The 19,434-nt window shown below is 50.3% G+C and overlaps 2 protein-coding genes and 1 long non-coding RNA gene across 4 annotated transcripts; 2 read left to right on the top strand and 1 right to left on the bottom strand.

The window, feature by feature from the left end:
- Positions 1-4,723: 4,723 nt before the first annotated feature.
- On the bottom strand, positions 4,724-12,532 carry LOC147198737 (uncharacterized). Its single transcript, XR_015101990.1, has 2 exons — positions 12,338-12,532; positions 4,724-5,444 (listed from the first exon to the last, which is right to left on the bottom strand). It is a non-coding gene; the product is annotated as an uncharacterized LOC147198737 (long non-coding RNA).
- Positions 5,280-10,910, top strand: LOC147198738 (transmembrane protein 26-like). 2 transcript variants are annotated; one of them, XM_086121574.1, is made up of 7 exons: positions 5,280-5,476; positions 6,891-6,987; positions 7,260-7,352; positions 9,152-9,351; positions 9,480-9,559; positions 9,645-9,682; positions 9,815-10,910. In XM_086121574.1, the coding sequence occupies exons 1-7, from the start codon at positions 5,280-5,282 to the stop codon at positions 9,944-9,946; spliced, it is 837 nt and encodes a 278-aa protein (XP_085977700.1). In that variant the 3' UTR covers positions 9,947-10,910. The 2 variants fall into 2 exon arrangements, with proteins under 2 accessions (XP_085977700.1, XP_085977699.1); XM_086121573.1 differs by having other exon boundaries at positions 9,645-10,910.
- Positions 12,533-12,705: 173 nt separating the features above from the next.
- perp (p53 apoptosis effector related to pmp22) lies at positions 12,706-18,770 on the top strand. Its single transcript, XM_086121576.1, has 3 exons — positions 12,706-13,038; positions 15,088-15,228; positions 16,889-18,770. Exons 1-3 carry the CDS (start codon positions 12,834-12,836, stop codon positions 17,098-17,100), a joined length of 558 nt encoding a protein of 185 aa, XP_085977702.1. The 5' UTR covers positions 12,706-12,833; the 3' UTR covers positions 17,101-18,770.
- Positions 18,771-19,434: the final 664 nt, after the last annotated feature.

Genomic DNA, 19,434 nt, shown 5'->3' with positions numbered 1-19,434 from the left:
CAATGAGAGACTCGTGATGTTCCGCCTTTCCTTTGCTTTTTTCCCCCCACCAATTGGATTGGATTGTACTGGCAGGAAATAAACAGCTTCATATTTCCGGCAATTGGTGTGAGTCAGAAAACCTTCACCTCCCGGTTGGTTAACCGGGCTGCGATAACTAATGTATCGTTCTTTCAAAATCGCATTATCTGTCTTTTGACATTTATATAACCCAGTGTGAGGCGTGTCACGTTTGTTTTATCAGAACGGGATGATGTATTGGTTGTTTACACGGCAATACTCACTGTGTCCACAGGGCGGCGATGTTTGCACACGCATCCGGGCAAACACATGAACGCACACCGGCCCTCGGCAATGTGGATTATGCAATATGGGGTTTTTTTTTTTCATCCCAGTCAATTGACCTAACATGCAGGATTGTGATGGGTGGGTGGATAGATAGAGAGTCACATATCATCGGAGCATCGCTGATACGATATGGAATTGGTGCATCACTCCTTTGAAGCCAGTGTTAGGATTTCTAATCAAGCACAAGCTAGCGCCGGCTCGACTTGCGTGCTTTGAAAACATGTTCCCGCAGCTTTGCCAACGTTGTGAACTGAGTCACAAATAATGCATATTTAGCCAGAGATGCTTTTTTTTTTAATGATTATTTCAAACGCCTTACAAGACCTCGGGGTACCAGTCACGGGTGAGTTCCACACCCCATCTTCCGGTATGTACTTTTGATGTTATGTCATCTGCAAAGGCTGGAAAAAGTAACAAGCCTATTTTGATAAGTAGTAGAAAGATATCTTTTCAAATACATTTTCAAGGACAGATAACCTGAAAGGTGGACTTCAGTACCGTCACAAAGTCGTGAGCATGATGGCTTGTTGAAGGTTTTCGTGAAACAAACAAAACGCAAACGGATTTCACATTTGAAAGTGAAAAACAAGTTGGGCAATTCGGTCGTTAGGCTAACGACGTGTTACTTGGCCCCACTGGCAAATGAGTGTCGCTTCTGCTGCCGAGCGTGTGTCAATCAACGGGCCTTCCTCTATGTGGATGGCGGCCCCCATCACGAAGTCCCCCCCCGTCGTTCCGATCGACGGCCCCGCTCCAGCGCTTATCGCCAGCGCATTGAGCACGTCGCGTCGGAAATCCCGATGCGGATATTGATGAGAACGTGCGCCTGAGGGGGCGGCTGTGTTATTGGGAGGGGGGGGGGGGGGGGGTTCTCTGGGAATTTTGGAAGAGGAAAGGGGAGCCTCAATCCCAGCCAAGTGAATGAGAAAGTAGCGGCCTTTCAATGCAACCGCACATGGGACTCTTACCTCAGGCTCATACATTGCTAACAAGCCGGCTTTATTCGTGCGGTTCTATTTTGATTTGTTTGGAGGGTTGCACTTTGGGAAAGGAGCAGGATCTCACGCCAGAGTTAAGGACTCCAATGAGCCTTTCGCTTTCCATTTAGCAGCACGGCGGTCCACTGGTCAGCGCGTCGACCTCGCGGCGCAGAGGTCGTGGGTTCCATTCCAGCTCCGGCCTCCCTGTGTGGAGTTTGCATGTTCTCCCCGTGCCTGCGTGGGTTCAAGAACCGCAACAAGGAGACCTCGTCGCCTAACCTGCAATGAATTGCCGGAACCCGTGTGTGGAAAGCAAGCCGAGAGGAAAGAGAGCGAAAAGCAATCACCCAAAAAAGAGAAAGGGGAGCCAAAACACCTGTTTGCAGCTGCTTTGAGAACACGGTGAGGAGCAAGGAGGGGGGGCGGGGGGGAAACGCCAAAAGACCGACCGCTTGGGGAATGTGCACATCAAACAAGGAGACGAGACGGAAAAGCCCAAAACATATTTGCCATCTCAAGACACCGTTGCGACGATGGCGGAATAACAAACGGGGGGGGCCGCAATCCAACGATCCCTTTTCAAAGCATATTTTCAAAGATGACTCAGTGGCTGCGTCGCACACGTAATCTCCTCTGCGCATTAACCATTGATCTCCTTTTATGAGGCAATTTAGTCATCGCTCGGGGTTGCTATGGCGACGCCCGCCGTACTCGGAGGCAACCAAATGACCTTATGCAAAAAGCCGCTCGCCGTTCGGGACCGCGCTGCCGCGGCGAGGTTAATACCGCGCCGCTTCTGCTGGGGACAAATGAAGAATGTGTTCACATCCATGTAAAACATCTGTGGGCTGTTTAACGCACATGAGCCAAGAAGGGGTGGGGGGGGGGGCAGCTGAGCACCGCATAACAGCCTCTTGTTTTGAATGCAGAATCCGCAGCACTTTTCCAGCTTCCAGTGGGGGGAAGACAGAAAGGAAAATGAAGGCAAGATTGTTTGATGGCAAATCTCCTCATTGTCTGAGATTCCACCCTGGAAAAGCTCCTCGGCGGAGCTCGGCTGCCCGGCCGCTCTGAATCATATTTGTCTCATAAGCGCTCGGCCGCTCGCAGCTGTCGACGCGGAGACGGAGAACGAAGGAGAGAGGATGAGTCACCTCGTAGCCGTTTCAAGTGTAATTTCTTGCATTGCGAATGCCTGACACGTGTGAGCGCGCGCGGGCCAGCCGGCGTTTTGGGAACAAGCGCTTATTTGAGACACCTGCTTCACTTTTCACCCCGGCAACGTGAGCTTTTATCGGAGAGAACAAAATAAGAAAAGACGACGGCCAGAACATCAACTGCGGATTGATTAGGGAACCTGGGCATGAAAGTCTTCGAGGGGGTGGGGGCAAAAAAAAAAAGCAATCCCAAAAGACCGCGGCTTTCGGACGTCGTTTGAGAACAGGACGGAATGCCGTCAAAAGCAACGGTTCGACATTCATCCAATGACTTCTGGCTTGGCTCGAAGATCTTCAAGGAGCCAATTTCTCCACTTTGCCACATCCAATATGGCTGCGGCACAGAGGCATTCTACTCTCGTCTGTGTTTGTAAACGTTATCAAGAGCATCGAAAATATGAACCAAAGGAAGCGGTGTCTGTAGGGTATTCATAATCGGGACCGCTGATTGCTGTGTTCCTTTTTCGAAGCGAAGAAGCTTTTTTATTTACCTTTACAGGTTTCGACCTGAACTGGCCCCTTTTCCAGAAGTTTTCAGCTGGGCGCTCTGATGTTCCTAAAAAGAACAACAACGACAAAATCATTGTGTATACAAGGCAGACCGCATGGAGATCGTGAACCAAATATTTGGGTTCCCGCCCGCCCCAAAGCATTTCAAGAGCTGCCCTCAAGTCTGGGCAGCTCGGCATTGGATCAACGCTGTTGGCTCGCTGGTGTTGACGTCACTCATATTCAAATCCAGCCAGCGAATAAACGGCTCCGGCAGCTTTTCTTTGCCCGAATACGGAAATAATGGAAAGGGATCCTTTTGAGAACGACGTGACTTATGCTCGCCCTCAATAAACGCCGATTCACTTGGAACCTGAGCCTTTTTGGTTTTGGTTTTGGGGTTTTTTGTCTGGAAAATCCGTGGGAGGTTACGCCACTTCATTACGTGGTGTTGAGCGCCACCTGTTGGGACAACAAGAAGGCCTCATCATCATCATCATGATGATGACACAGGAAGTGACCTTTTTTTTGCTACTGTTTTCCCTACTGCCGCCAAATATCTTTGTACCGTGCCGGTGGAGATCAGAGAGAGAAAAAGCAAAGATGATGATGATGATGATGATGGACATGTCGGAACAAAGACAGGAAAAGCCCGTCTCCCTTGCAAGGTCACGGGCCAGCCTGTCGTTTCCCCTCGCCACCGTTGGCAGGCTGGCTGGGCCCACTTATTTCAGAACAGGTCTCCCTGAGCGCAGCGTGTGTGTGTGTGTGCGTGTGTGTGCAGCGCTCGGGTGGACTTTGCATAGTGAGAGACTTCCTGCACAGGCGAGATAATGAGATATGTGATTAGAATGCCTGATAAGGTTTTTATGTGACTGCGGAGACAATGTGCAAGCTGATTGGTTTATGCAAGCTTATACAAGTAGTGAAAGTGAAGGCACACACACACAATCAATTTCACGTGTTGTGTTCAACAGGAAATGACATAACGTCCAGCACAATCGGGTCATTTGTCGAACACTAAAGAAGGACAGCGCTGAGGGACTTGCTTTTTTTATGACTGCTGTTCTTGATAAAAAATGTTTCTTTTCCGAGTCCACAAGAGTTGTGTTACCCGTGGTCGATCAAAAAGTTTGTCGCGATAGTGTGACATGCTCTGAACAATCAGTTGGTTTTCTGACAGTTTGCCATTAAATTGAGAGTGGTTAACTTTTTTCTTTTTTTAAAAAAAAGGTCATTCTTTTGACTGAAAATCGGTATATCACATAACGTTGGACTTTTTATTTTTTGAATAGTGTGATATCGTGGGGTATTCTTTTTTTATTGAAAAAAATGTCACGTCTTTCATCTTATTCTACCTTTCGGACTGAAAACTCTGACTTGGTAACAGTCAACGTTTGTTCAAGTGTATTATAAGACATTTTTATTTCCAAAACCGTGCGCTATTTTATGACGTTTAACTTCTCCCAAATTCCTGAAGGACAAAATGCACTTTGAAGAGTGATTGCGTTTCCCTTCGACACTGCGTCGGAGTGCCGGATGGGAACCGCTGGTGGGAAGCGGTCTCCCTCTAGTGGCAGAAAACAGAATCACTCCCTAAGAGCACTTGAGTTGGATGTGGAACTCCTTCGAACAGTGGATTCGTGTTGACTCTTGAAGAAATGCTTATTAAACAACAACAACAAAAGCTTTTGTTGGAGTACATTTTTATTTCACATTGTCGCGGCGTGTACATTTTAATGCGAACGTTATTTCAATGTTCTTTTCCTTCTATTCAGTACACGTACCAATGAAAACGTTTTAAAACATTCTCTCGAGCCGTTGAAGCGTCTCCAAAGTTTTGTCTGGTCCCGTAGTCTCGGAATTCAGCTTTTGTCTTGCTATTTATTTCTTTAATTTATCGATTGTTCATCATAAGCCTCCGGCGAGGATGTAATTAATTTCACGTCGGTCATGAATGCGCATCGTGCGGAGGTCTGGCGCCCTCTGGCGGGCGCGTCTGTTTGCAATTGGCGTCGCAAGAATCCGCGTCGCGTTCTTCTAAAGCGAATGGCTTCACGCGGCGGCCCCCTCTCCACTCCCACTCCCACTCGAGGGTGGAGCTGCAACTTTGAGACCACTTTTTTTTTTTTTTTTTTTGGGGTGTCGATGTTGGTGCGAGCGCCGCAAATTTCATCGCGCATATGTCGAGTTGATCGGTGGGGAGTGCGGAGCGTACCGGCCGGAGGAGGCGGGGAGGCAAAAGATGATGCTGAGCGTGTTGAAGTTGACGTGCGCCATCGCGACCAGGGCGCTCTTTGTCTTGGTGTCGCTGGCGGGCGTGTGGCGGGTGACCTGGGTGAAGGGCGACCACATCTTCTGGCTGCTCACGCTGCTCTTCGCGCCGCTTCTGCTGGAGATGGTCGTCACGCTGAAGAGGAGGAAAGGGCAAGATTACAAATGGTAAAAGAAGCGCGCGGCAGCTCCCACCTCAGTTTGCCCCGCGAGCGAGGCTCCGGTCGACTGCTGCTATTGTTAATCGGGACAATGTGGACTGGGTGGCCCCCGCCCCCCGCCACCCTAAATAGAAGTCCCGCAATCGAAAAAGAACATCTTTGTCGTTCCTTAGTCGCGTGGAAGCATGGTGTTGACAAACAGACCAGCTCCAAATGCAAGTACTGGATAGTATAGCCGGGACGGGGACGGGGGGGGATTACGATCGGAGCCGGCCGGCCGGCCGAGATGACCGTCGCCGTTTTGGACTTCGGATTGAGGCGCAGTTGTTCCCACGTGAGAGACTCGCGATGACACTCATCCATCATTGAAATGTTAAGCTGCGCGCAGCAAAAGAGGAAAGGGAGAGCAACTCGTTTTGCTACGTTAACAATAGGCCTTTTTTTTAACCGCGAGGACTAAAAATACCCCCAAATTGACTTCGGACTCTGACACGCAATGCACAACGCGTAGAACCCAGCAATGCCTTCAAAATGCCCTCTTTGCTCTCGCCGACTGCCCGAATCGGCGTTCGAATGTGAACGGGCTTCAATCGGTGAGCTCGTCGGTCGCACACGCGCGTGACATCGCGGCCAACAGAGGACAGTTGAAGTTTCCGAGCAAGAAAAAAAAAAAAAGTCAGCTCAGAACATAAGATTCATTTCGTCCAATCGTTTTTTTTTTTTTTTTGCGATAAGGAACGCACGGGTCCGATCGGCTGGATCGGATCGGCAGATAGATGGCAAATCGGCGATCAGTTCATTGTCACGATGTCATCACTAAAAGTCGGAGAAACGCGGAAGGGATCGAGTGCAACGAAGCACTTTTGAGGCAAGGCGGCTGCGCCGTACTTTCCTCCTCTCCTTTCAATCAAACGCGGTCCGCTTTGCTCCAAGGGGCCATCCGGAACCCAAAATTCAAAAGAATCGGTTTTGGTTTCTCCCCAAATGTTAGGGATGCCGCCGTTTCAATTTCGAGGTTCTTGAGCACCACCCGAAATGGTCTGGCAACAAAGCTGCCGATTGTAACTCAGCGGCTTGGAAAGGTTTGGGCTTTTTCCAAGATGTTGTATAGAAGGGTCAAGCCCTCCGCCGAGTGTATTTGTACGGTCAACTTTTAGCCTTTAGAGATGTTCCCTCTCTCGCCATTTCGCATGAAAACGGGGGAAAGGGGAGGGCGCCTTTTCCGCTCAGCGTTTCCCCTGAGCTCGTCCAAGACAGGATGTCCAAAAGTGGACCGAAGTCGACCTCCGACGCGCTTCGCCGCCATGTCGTGCCGCCAAGCGGCGAAATGTACAAAAGGGTCTCGGAGACTTGCGGGCCCGACCCGGTTCCTTCCCGGCGTGCGCGCGTTCTCATGGAGACTCTCGCATGTTCCCTTTCAGGTTTTCCCCTCCCATCTTCCTCTTTCTCATCAGTATCATTCCCTCCATTTGGATCCTGGAGCTGCACTACCAGCAGGACAAAGCCGGCGACCCTCAGGTACAAGCGTCGCCTCATCAGAGAGCCCGTCGACTTATTTTGGGAAGCCGCCGTCGTTGAAAATGCAAACATTTTGGAAAAGAGCCCGTCCGCACCCGGTTCGCGTCGTTTGACGACCGCTCTCGTCGGGTTTTTGACGCCGCGATCGGGTGTTTTCTGAAACCGCGGCCCAATGCGGGACCGGACTTTGGGACGCGGCCGCGATGCCGCGTGGCTCCCGGATGAACGTGTCCTCCGACGTAGCTCTCAGCGGAGGCTCTCCTTGCTTGCAGTGCAAGAAGCTCGACTCGTGGGAAAACGTGAAGCGAGTCATCACCCTGAACGAGACCACGGGGGACAACCTCACGTACCGCAACTACCTGGAGGTAAAGCCGACTTCACCCCGGTGGATTATTAGCCCGCCGCGTCGGCGCGCGACCACTGACGTGCGGCGGGTTATTTTCCGATCGATGGGAAAACAGGGTCCGTCACGTTTGCGAGGTGGCGGAGGACCCCAAAAAGCAGGCGGGGGGGAGGAGCGGGGTGAACTTGACGAATTGCATTCAAACAGAGAAAACTAAATCCTAAACAAACAAAGTCCAAAGTAGTAAACAAAAATCATGACTAAAGAGAAAACATAACAATGAACTAAACATGACAGAAGCCAAGTGCAAACAATGAGCCGACACCGAGCGTTCGGGCCGGGAGTCCTTTGAAAGCACCGATTACATAATGAGCAACAGGTGTGCGGCTGCAGGGGGAGCCCTACAGTGCCACCTGTTGGTCACAAACCCAATCGTGACAGGGTCAGTGTGCAGAGGCGTGACGAGAGCCCCAGATAAAGCCGTTTGCCGTCACCCGTCTGGATAGTCTCCAAAAAAAAAAAAAAAACTCTGACTACAGGCTGCACACGTGATTTATGTCAGCAGTTGACTCGCTCGGTAGATTTAGTCTCGAATCATCATCTATTTCTGAAAATTTGAGGTTTGGTTGACAAGCGCTACTCCCATTTCCAAATCGGTCAGACGATCGGATCATCCGAAGCTCCCGTTTGGTGTTTGCTCACCCAAAGTGTTTGTTCGGCATTTCGTCAGCAAACCGCCAACGTTCTCCCCAGACTGCGGATCGAAGCGTGTCCTAAATTTAGGGCCGCAAAACGGGTGGGCTCAGCGGCCACCGCGCTGGCGACGCCTTTTCCCCGAGATCAAAAGATGCGTGGGCTGTAAAAGGCAACTTTCTAAGAAGCACGAAACCACAACGACGGACTCATTGGGAGAGCGCAAGCAGCCGCCTTTTGGCCCCCGAGCCGAGTTCTTCAAGCCGAGACCTTCCTGACTGAGCTGCTGCCACCCCCGACTTTGCGTCAGACAAATACAGACAGCCACCGACACGCTGACACATCATCGGTCCTGAGCGGTGGGGGCCGTGTGTGTGTGGGGGGGGGGGGGGGCGCTAAATCACATTGCTAATGACACCAACACTGAGTTGACGTGAGCTCTTGGCGCATTCAAGTTTTGAAATCTCAGACAAATTGGGTTCGCAGTATGGGGAGAATAAACACGGCAGGAACATGGCACAAAGACGCGAGTGTTGACGTCACGCAGGCGGTCTCCGAGACTGACCGTTGGGGCGGCCGAGACAAAGAGCCTTCTCAGCAGTACTGGCCGGAATCCGTTGGCAAAAGTTGAATGGCGCCATCAAGGCACGAGTGGACGCAAGCGCAGCTTCAATGGCGCAAAAACGCAAGGTGCCGTTCGAAACGGGACACGCCGCGTCCAAACGAGGTTTTCCGTCCCGCGACCGACGGCACGGCGATCGCCAAGAGAAAATTTGCACGCGCGCATCTGTGTAAGGAGAAAAGAAGCGGTTTGATAAGCGGCCCCCGGGGAACTCCACAAAGCAAACTATCCGCTCCCATAATGGTTTTATGACCGCAGATGAAACGCCACTACGGCATTCGAAATGCGCATGCGCGAGATCGCCGCCTGCTCCCTTTGGCTTTTCAGGGTGGGGGTCGGCTTCAATAACATCCGGCGGAGTCTCGTCACAGCGCACTAACCCGGTTAGCCGCGTGCTACAAGAGTCCAAGCCGAGTGTAAACGCATCCAGATGTCCACTTGGGGAGAAGCAAGCTTTTGCGTGAGTGGGCGGGGGTGTTTTTCTTCATCGTTTCCGCCTTTTCCAGAACATCAACCAGGCGCTGTGCTCCAACGAGTGGATCCTCGCTCTTCATCAGATCCTGCTGGTTCTCCTCATCGTGGGGAAGTGGCTCCTCCCCTTGGGGGGCGGCGTCACCAGAGACGAACTCTCTCAGCTCCTCCTGATCTTCGTCGGCACGGCGGCGGACATCCTCGAATTCACCAGTGAGACGCTGTCAGATGTCAAGTGCGTGGCACCTTCTCGCGTTTGCTCAGCGGGCCGACGCCGAGCCGCGGCCTTTTCGACCCTCGTCAATATGAGAGCAATCGTCGGGAACGAATGACCCATCGCGACCTGTGTGTCGTCCTTTCCAGAGAGAACAGTCCTCAGTTGGTCTATATCATCTTGGCCGTATGGACGTGGAGCATGTTGCAGTTCCCGCTCCATTTGGCTGGTGAGTAACTAAATCCAAAATCAAGAAGAATATCGTTTTCAAAGTGAAAGGAGACCGTTTACATCTTCCCGCTTGTTTCCGACAGTGGTGAATTCCAAGTCGGACTCGTCGGACGAGCGGGAGGTACGCGAGGTGTCCCTCCTGACCAAGCACAGCACGGACATTTGGGGCATCGTGGAGGCCTTGTTTATCCAGGACGGCCCCTTCCTGACGGTGCGGCTCACGGTCATGACCTACTTCGACGTCTTCCACCAGATGCTGGTCTTCTTCGCCATCAAGAACTTCCTGGTGGTCATTTTGAACGTCTACAGGCTAGCCGTCATCTGCCAGGACTTCAGACTTTCTCGGAGCGGCGGCGGCGGCGGCCCGGGCGGCGCCGCCCCGTAATGAGGTGGAATCGAAATATGGGGGCTGACGGGGAAACCCTGAGTGATTCTCAAATATTTTGATTTTGGACAAGGATACCTTTTGCCTCGTGTCCCTCAAAGTCAGTTCATCGGGAATAGTTGCCTTTTCAACCGTGTTCTTCCACTTCGGTGTACACGCTCCTAAACTCACAGGACGGTTGATCAGTTCTCATGGAGGACTGGACTGGAGTAACCGGAGCGGTGCTAAAGCCGAACAGGAAAAGAGGAAGCGGGACGGGGAAATTAAAAAAAAAAAAAAAAAAGAGAGGGTGTCGGTAGGTTTCTGGATCCGTTTGAAAAGTGCGTTAGCAGAATACTCAACTCAACTCAACTGTATTTATAGAGCAACTCAAGTGAAGTACATGGAGCAACTATCATATATACAGCAATAAATCAGTAACAAAGGTGGTAGAAAGCACCAAACAGTCAAAGTAAGATCAAGTCCGAAACAAAAAAGCCAAATAAGAATATAGTCCTCAACCCCTAAAACAACTTTTGACTTGCCATCCCAATTCTTGCAGTCTGAGCGTGAGGTCGGATGACGTGGGAAAACGCCTGGTCTGTGCTGAAGTGCTGACGGGATGGCGAGATTGGAGGAACTTAGTCAGGAAAGTGAAAGAGAGCGCGCTCGCGTGTAAACACTGGCTAATGATGGGACGGGATTTGATTTAATGCTGACTCAGACTGTTTGTTCCTGTGTTTTGCTCGACAGTAACACACTTTTCAAGCATTGATGTTGTTTTTTGAACTGCTATAAAAGAGGCCATAAAAATCTCCTGGGAGTAGCCCATAGTGAATACAGTCATGCACTGTGAACTGCGTGTCTTGGGGGACAAGCGCATACGTCCGTAAGGGATTTCTTTTCATTCCATTTGTGTTGTGATTGTTTAAAAACACTACTTTTAATTTTTTTTATGCTGCTTTAAATGAGCCTCAAAAATGAATCTGTGCCTTTGTCCAGATTTTTCTATGAATTTTTACATCAAAATGAAAATATTCCTGTTACCAGTAATCGTTCAAATGATACGGTGTCAGCAGACATATGTCGCCTCACTGTGGACACTCGAGTAGGAACACGCTACTCATGAGGCAATCTGTTCATGAGTTCGTGAATCATTACCTGACAGTTTTGTGGAGAAAAGTAAGAGAAATTGTTTATTAGCCCATAAATACGTCACACGTACTACACGGGACACCAAAAGTCACCAAAATACCTTGACAAGTTTGTATCTTTACGTGGCGAAAGAAATGAAAAATACATGGGGAAGAAAACGAGAAAAACGCTGAAGCATACTGCGGAGTTGACAGGCTCATGCTTCGGGCGACCATCACAAGTGACAGAAGACAAGCCTTGACGTTATACTGTACTCTGACCTCAAATGCCAGTCAAGATTCCACCACAGGGCGAGACTTGCTTTCCCCTCAGCCACCCCCGCGCCGCCCCCATTACAACGGACAACCCGTAATATTGCTAGTTAATTCATTTTATTTTGCGTTTCTTAAAAATGAAGAAGACGACATACGGCATATTTATATTAGGCCCCGAAGATTCAACGATAGATAGTTGCAGAATGCGGAAAAATACAGCTCCCAGAATGCACCGCGATAGATGCAACGTCATGACGTGTTTACTATCGCCTTCCCCTTTACTCGGAGTGAAATTTTATTTCTGTTCCTCCACATTAGTTTTTTTGAATCGAGATAGTTTCAAGACACACAGAAGGGGCAAATGGTGTTCAAACACACGGTCATGTGTTTAATGGTTCACTTAGCAGTCCTCGTCGACTTTATTTGGCCCGAAGCGACTCGATAATGGTTACTCTCTGATCGTTTAGCCTGCTAGCTTGTGAAAGGAAATGTCTTCCCCGTTAAAAGTTGTTGCCTAGGCAACCGCAGACGGACATGCACCGTAAATACTACACGTCCCAGAATGCACCGCGATAGCTCGCCACGACGTCCTTTTCGAGTCCAATGTCTGCTTCACGAGATTACGTTCATCTTTAATTCGAAGTAACTGTGTTACTTCGCTTGTCCTCACGAGGGTTGCGAGCGTCCAAAGTAAAATCCGTTCACATTATAGTTTGTATTTTAGCCCCGCTCACCGTGTATGCCGGTTTAGGCAATGGACAAATGTTTTATACCTGTCATTGTAAATGGAATTATTAATTCCCTAAATCATATTTGGCGTTTTTGAAAACCAAGAAAAAAAATCCAACAAGAAGCCAGTTGCCTTGGGTCAACCATTAGTAACAAGCACATTGTTATTATTATTGTTATTGTTGTTGTTGTGACAATAAGTGAAAAATGACCGGTGAAGATATTGGGGGAAACAACCGAGTGGCCTGAATGTTGTTGTTCCGCATTTACTCACCTCAACTCAAGTGTATTTCTCGAGCACTTTAAAACAACCATTGCTGTATACAAATATCATACATACAACAATAAAACAACAAAGCCAGTGGAAAGCACCAAACCGTAAGACTATGGTCGCCACTTGGCACGACCATGACCGCCATCACCGTGGGATCGAACGGCGGGGCTGACATCCGTGCGTGACGACGTAACATGACCCAATCCCTTCCGAAGAACTCAACTGGGTTGGGCTTTCTTTGCGAGGCAGACAAGTCCAGCCCTGTACGTCCCAAACCGGGTTGACGGCTGCATTGCAAACTCGGGTGGGGCGTTTCCCCCCCCCCCCCCCCCCCCCCCCCCACCCTCTCCCTCCCCTCCTCTCCCACATAGACGGGAAGAAAAAAAAAGCCAGCCAGACAGCCAGCCAGCGCCGCACACCACCACAAGCAGGCAACCGCGCAAGACCGCTCGAGCCTCCCGTTTTGCTCGCTTCCTCGACTCGACCGAAGCTCGCCATGTTCCGCTGCGGGATCGCCTACCCGCGCTGCAGGTGGATCGTGCCCCTGCTGCTGCTCTTCGCCATCATCTTCGACATCATCGCCATCGCCGCCACGTCGGGCTGGGTGACGGACGAGGAGGGCAAGACGCACTACGCCAGCATGTGGGAGCAGTACCACGGACGCAACGACCAGTGGGAGAGCAAGTCCCTTATGGAGTTCTGTAAGTTGGCGGCGGCGACGCGGGCGTACTTAGGCGGAAAATGCAACACCTCGCGCGGAGAATCCACTTCAGACTGAGGGGGAGGGCTAGGGAGGCCTAAACTTTGGAATCCTCTGACTGACACCCCCCCCCCCCCCCGCGATCCTATCCGGCTTGGGAAGACAAACGGACAAAAACCACGATGCCCGCCACGATCGTGGGCTTTCAAAGCGAAAACGGAGTCCAACTTTTCCTCCCGAACAACACCAATTACGACGACGTGCGATGTCTGATCGCGTTACATCGCAGCTTATGTTACGGTGTTGCAGCGCGTTATCATTTTGGGCTGGCGAGTGCATTTTACAGGTGCAACGGTATTTTCAGGGCGGACAATATCCGATTTTAACATGTGTAAAAGTGGGCGGCGAAGGGAAATACTGGGCTCAAAGTGACCCGCGGCCTTCAAGTGTCTCCAAACCGGAAGCAGTGTTCGACCTAAGTTTGACTACAGGCGCCCCCGTACAGTATCGGTCCCGATGCTTTACCGATTTGACATCAATTCAATTTGAGTGTAAGCACTTACTGAACTGACAACATTTGCACGGCCGTGTTGATGTTTTTTTTTCCGTTGGCCGTTCAGCAAGTCCTCCGCGGTCTCCCTCAAGAAGGCTTCCTCCTAAACGTCCCCTTTCGTTGTTCCGCCGCTTCGCACCCGGCACCGCGACGACACTGACCCACAACGGAGGACGCTTTGGGCCCGTACTTGGCCTCGGCGGCGTCCATGCGGTGGTTCGGCCGTGAATTCTTGTTGGCTTTGCAGACAGAACCAACACCGCCGGACCAACGGGGCTCATCGCAACATTTGGTCTGACCCAAATGGGTAAATGGAAGCTAAAAAAAAAAGGGATATTCCCAAGCGGCGGTAAATTTCGGGTTGGTAGTTGATGACGTCACGCCAACGCGACTACAATTCGGAGAATCGGGGAGAAGTTCAACAGAGCCGCCGGTCGCTGTTGGACGCCAAACGGGATCGTTGCTGTTTGTGAGAAGAGCCAACCTGTCCAACACGTCTCGTGCGCGTGCGCGTGCGCGTGCGAGACGTGCCTCGGGCTCGGTAGCCAGGCATGAGCACAAACTCACACGTCGACGCCAATGAATAATTGAAGGTGTTGGCTGATCCGTGCGCGAACGACAAAGTCGACGGAACGCAAGGCTTGGCCTGAATGTCTGCCGCAGTTACAGTGAAGCGGCTTGATTCCACACCGAAAGGCGCACATTTTCTTTCACCGTTCATGTGAAGAACAAGGCACCTATTCAACTTGCATGTTCTTCGTTTTTTTAACTGACCGCAAAGAGTTGCGTTTCCCACATGGCAATGCAATGACCGGATTGCAAAGCGCGTCTGTTCGATAGCAAAATAGGGGCCTGAAATCCGACACAAAACATTTTTGGGGTGAATCTGTTCTCAGGAAGCAGTCTGTCACAAGCAAACAGAATATCATTTTCCTGAAACTTGTTTCTGAGCTTACTTGGTCAGTATTTGGAATAGCTTTTAAGAGTAGTCATTTTTCAAAAAGGTTTTTATAACGTGTACATTTTGTCTTTGTTAATACCATATATGTCAACAAATACTCATCTGTGTACGTATTGTAGTTGATAGTTCACATTAAAAAAAGGTTAAAAATGTGCACACAGCATGAGGATATCATAACAATCAATAAATACAGTCTTTTAGGTGTACATCCTATTTTCCCCCCAAAAAAGTGTACCGTACTGTACTTTCACACTAGCTTCCGCAAAGCACGTGAGGAGAGTTTTGTCCTTCTCTTCCATTCGCGTTCCATCTGGAGTGCGTCACGCGGTGCCGCAGAAGGCGAGCGTGCTGTCGCGGGGTGTGGCGGACCTTGCTTGGTATCGGCCAGGGCCATAAATCATCATCGCAACCATCGGAGCTCCACAAACTCGCAATGTCGCAGGCGTAACTAACGTTACGGCCGCGTGACTTTAGAAGATGTCGTCGTTGTTTTTTCGGTCCTCACGAGTCCGTGTGTTTGTGTGTTGCACGTGCAGCGTGGGCGCAGGCGGTGGCCGCCCTGATGATCCTCGGCCTCCTCATCCTCATCGGCGCCTTCATCCTGTCCTGCGTGGCGCTGTGCTGCACGCTCAACGTCACGCTGCTGCCCGTCATCGGAGTCATGCTTATTGTCGTCGGTAAGAAACGCCCGGCCGCCTTTGAAAGAGGCCGCCAAAAACAAATAAGGTACTGCGGGTACCAAAATGTCCACGCTTATTTGGAGTCCAAATTCGGAGAAGTGTGAACCGATGAAAGATCGGGCCGAGTCAACCCGAACCGCGTGAAAGTGAATCGAGTCGGTCTTTTGTCAGGCCGCGTGTTTTGGGGGGTTTTGAGTGAAGTCGCGGTGAGCGTTTGGGGCCGCGTTACCACGGAAAAGGGCTCCCGACTGTCAAAAAGCCCCCCTCTCCGCACCATTCTACGCTGCGTGGCGTTACCCGGGGGACCGAGGCATCACGCGCGGCGGGCGGCAAAGGCTTCGGCCCGCCGACCGCCGCCGTCTCACGCGCGGACGTGACCGACATTCCCGTTTTTGTTTCTGTCCTTTGTCGGAAGCCTTTGCAAAAGACTTCCCCGGGCGTCGGGCTCATGTCGGGCTTTGCTGTGGGAGTGCTGAGGAACAAAAGGTCACGCAGAGGAGTGACAGCGGGGAGCGGTAAATGTTGCCGCTTCCCGTAAGCCGGTGGGAGGGAGCCAGTCCCAAAGAAAGGGACTGGCTTGTGCACAGGCTGAGGGAGGCCAAGAAGGAGGGCCGCGGCCAGTGCCGGCCGGGCGGGGAGAAGAGTCGGTCGGGTGCGTTGTCGCCATGGGCGCGATGTCGGGACAAACTTTCACCTGCCGCGGCCACGTCTACTCAATTGCGTGTGCAGTCGGGGTGCAAGAGCAAGACAAAAATCTTTGAGGCGTCGGGAACAAATGATGATAGGCAGGATGACGTGGGGGGCAGGGGGGGGGGGGATAGCCTTCAGTCTTTTCTCCGTGGGGAAGCTCAATCTTTTCTTTTTAATGCAGCACCAGTGGTTTGTCTTCTTCGGAGGACGACGCTGACGAGTGCGGCTTCCACCTTTGGAGTCAAAGTCAAAAGAAGCATGCGTTCGAACTTTAAAGTTCACATTGCCAAGCATCAAAGTTTTGGAAGAGGAGCCAGAATGGCACCCGGCGGTGACGTGACCTTCTTCCGAAGGACGCAAAAATGGCCGACTTTTCTTGAAGTGACGGGACTTTGCGCATCCATCGAGTGGAGCCCGTCGCCCATTTTGCGTTGGCGATCGTTTGCGACGGGAAGCGGCGGCTTGTTATTCCCGCTCCCGATGACGCCGCAGCTCTGCTTATCGTCCGCCTCGTCAAATCAGAAGTGACTCAGGCGTCAGTCGTGGAAAGGAACGCCCTGAGAAACAATCCCGTACAGTTCCCTCCTGCCACTTTTGAACTCCTGACTTCCTCAAATGCTAATTAGGTGCTTTTTTTTTTTCCTCTCCTCGCGTCAAAACTCATCCCCGATGGGCGTCGACGCCTTTTTCTCAAGAAGGCGCAACAGGCAGCCCACGAGTCCAAATATGATTGCGTCGTCGTGACTCGGCGCCGAGTTGCCGATGAGGAATATTCCGCCGCAAGAGTGTCTCGCTTTGGCGTGAAAGTATTTTCCTCACGGTCTCGTCAGCCCCCGGGCCGACGCTCGGCCAAAACGCCGGAACGAATCGTCGTCGCGACGGGCCGCGCTTTCGGTCACTCGCGTGACAGAGTCGAGGCCCGGAAAAGCCGCGGGCGTTTGAATAAATGTTGAATTTGGCTGTGCAGTGGTGCTGCAGGTGATCGCCCTGATCATCTACCCGGTCAAGTTCAACGAGCAGATCTTCGAGGGCCACTACTACTACACGTGGGCGTACGGCTTCGGCTGGGGCGCCACCCTGCTGTGCATCGGCTGCGCCGTGCTCTTCTGCTGCCTGCCGCGCTACGAGGACGAGCTCACCGGCCTGGCGAAGACCAAGTACATCTACACGTCCGCCTAAAGCCCTCCCACCCCCGCCCCCCCTTCCCCACGACCCCCGGGGCCCCGCCCTCCCCAACCACCAGAAGCGCGTCTTCCTCCGTCTTGGAACATTTGTACGCTTACGCCCCAATTCAAGATGCGGGTGGCATCGGCGTCGGCCGTAGCGAGCGTTTTGTCCTTCTCCGTACGAAACATCACCCAAGTGCCTGCGCATCGATCGCAATGGAGCGGGAGCAATTGTTGCGGCATTTTTGATCTGGACTCGACGATTTGGACTCTTTGATCCCCGGCGACCGCTCCGGCCCACTCTGCGACCGGGATCCAAAATGCTTCGCCGGTTGTTCTGAAGCGTTTGTTCCCGGCTCATCGATCCGCAACTCTCCAACAATCCGGAGCGTTGCTTCGGGAGCCACAGAAATTCTTCCGGAGCAGATGATCCCAAGCCATCGTTCTGGCTGTTTTGCTTGGGAGCGAGTGATCCGGAACCATACCATCCGGGACGTTAGTTGTGACGATTGTATTCTGGAGCATTTGATTCAATCGGTCCAGGCCACGCTGGAAGCCCAACAACAGATAAAAACTTTATTGTCAAATGTACTGCATGTGTAACATACAGCGCGGATGAAATTTCTTCCCTCTCAAAATGAAACAAGAGGAGCCGCTACGGGTGTCCGCGCCGCTATCAAAAGAAAAGTAAAAAAAAAAAAAAAAAAAGACAAAATAATACAATTTTATTACAATTTAAATACAAATGGGATAGATTCAAAAAGAAAAAGAAAAAAAATGCTCATGGCTTCAATTTGCCGATCGGTTAAGATGATTTGATCTGGAGCGATTGTTCCTAGCACTCGATCCTGGGCAAATTGATCCGCAAATCATCCTTGCACCTTTCTTCTTGGCATTTCTAATGCTCAGTTCAAATTTTTTTTTTTTTTTATCATTAATTTTTTGCCTGCACGCTCTTCATTTTGTATTAATTATTTCTCGTCAAGAGGCTCGAGGGGGGATTAACTTTGCTTCGCATTAGAGGCCAAGTGATTTAATTGTGCTAAAATGAAACGTATTTTGTGATATTTCATCCTTTAGAGAAATTAGGATTTGAAAACGATATCGGAGTGTGTGTAAGCTGCCATTATTGTGACATTAACTTTAAGGGAGGGTTGTTGTTGTTGGTTTAAAGGGAGCAGTATGTACTCCAAATATTCTGAGTTTGTTTTTTCAAAACTGGTGTGTTTGGGTTTTAGCAAAGGAGGGAACAAGCATTATTCAGCGTGAAAAACACCCAAACTCTCGGTCTGATGTGCCTTACCTACTCAAATGTCTGATTTTTGCATCAAAATACTGTACAAGACCTCCTCGTTTGATGTATTGTGTGAATTAACAACAAAAAGTGCATATTCTAGTCAGAAAGTCGTGTCAAAGCAACAACAACGGCCGACATGGCATTACTGACGGGCTAAAGCAAAAGTCTGATCAATATTGGAAAATGAGAATTGATCATGGCAGGTTGCGTGTGTGTGTGTTGTCCTACTACTGTTTGAACACTTTTTCAGTCTTTCCTGTGGGTGTGTCACGGGTGCTGTCATTAACGAGTTGCCCCTCATTGTTCTTCTGCTGTAGTTAGTGTGAAGCGAGTCTCTTTTTTTGTAGTTTGTATTTTTATGCAATAAACTCTTTGTTTTGACTAAATCAACTTGTTTCTCGGGTGGTTGAAACGCCACACCTCAAATAGATGGCTACGGGTGGTGCGTGCCACTTGAGACGCCACGTCGCACGTCGCCGACACAGCAGGCGTGGCATCTGTAAAACTGCCGCATGGAGTATTCGCGGTAAAGAAAGCAACCTCGATCCATTCGCTCGATAACAGAAGCCAAAACACAATGTGGACTATCGGAGCAATTATAGTCTTTATTCGTAATACTTGGATTGTATTTAAAATCATGCTCCTTTATTTGTGTATACTGTCAATGCTGTTACAAAAACGCTTTGTACTCTGCAGCCAATTAAAAACAAAAGCAGGATTCAGAACAATTTTGAGTTCAAATAAATTTGAAGGGGGAAGACATCAAAGTAAGCAGATTGAGATCGTGAGAATTATAAAGAAACAGGAGGATTTTTTTTAAATCACAGATGAGCTGAATACAGTATATATATATATATATATATATTTATGCAACAGTTGATGCCATAAAACTGTCTGTAAAAATAATGATTCCAAAATGTTTGAGATGAGAAAAACGTCTAAGCTCCAGAGGGGATTTTGTTGAACGATCTGATGAAATCCCAGACCTTTGTTATGTTGACGTTTTTTGTGGAGATAAGGAGCCTCTGAGAGGGCCGCCAGACCAAGTGC

The sequence above is a fragment of the Hippocampus guttulatus genome, chromosome 10, assembly GCF_054856545.1.
Source record: "Hippocampus guttulatus isolate MCC_2025c chromosome 10, RoL_Hgut_1.0, whole genome shotgun sequence".
Lineage (NCBI taxonomy): Eukaryota > Metazoa > Chordata > Actinopteri > Syngnathiformes > Syngnathidae > Hippocampus > Hippocampus guttulatus.
The sequence above is the reverse complement of the archived record's forward strand: the minus strand, read 5'-3'. Positions and strand labels throughout refer to the sequence as shown.

Excerpts from the sequence above, each read along its gene's own strand:
- perp (XM_086121576.1), top strand. The coding sequence starts at position 12,834 with ATGTTCCGCTGCGGGATCGCCTACCCGCGCTGCAGGTGGATCGTGCCC. Across the intron at positions 13,039-15,087 it reads CAAGTCCCTTATGGAGTTCT|CGTGGGCGCAGGCGGTGGCC; the intron begins GTAAGTTGGCGG and ends TTGCACGTGCAG. Across the intron at positions 15,229-16,888 it reads AGTCATGCTTATTGTCGTCG|TGGTGCTGCAGGTGATCGCC; the intron begins GTAAGAAACGCC and ends TTGGCTGTGCAG.
- LOC147198738 (XM_086121573.1), top strand. The coding sequence starts at position 5,280 with ATGATGCTGAGCGTGTTGAAGTTGACGTGCGCCATCGCGACCAGGGCG. Across the intron at positions 5,477-6,890 it reads AAAGGGCAAGATTACAAATG|GTTTTCCCCTCCCATCTTCC; the intron begins GTAAAAGAAGCG and ends GTTCCCTTTCAG. Across the intron at positions 9,560-9,644 it reads GTTCCCGCTCCATTTGGCTG|TGGTGAATTCCAAGTCGGAC; the intron begins GTGAGTAACTAA and ends TGTTTCCGACAG.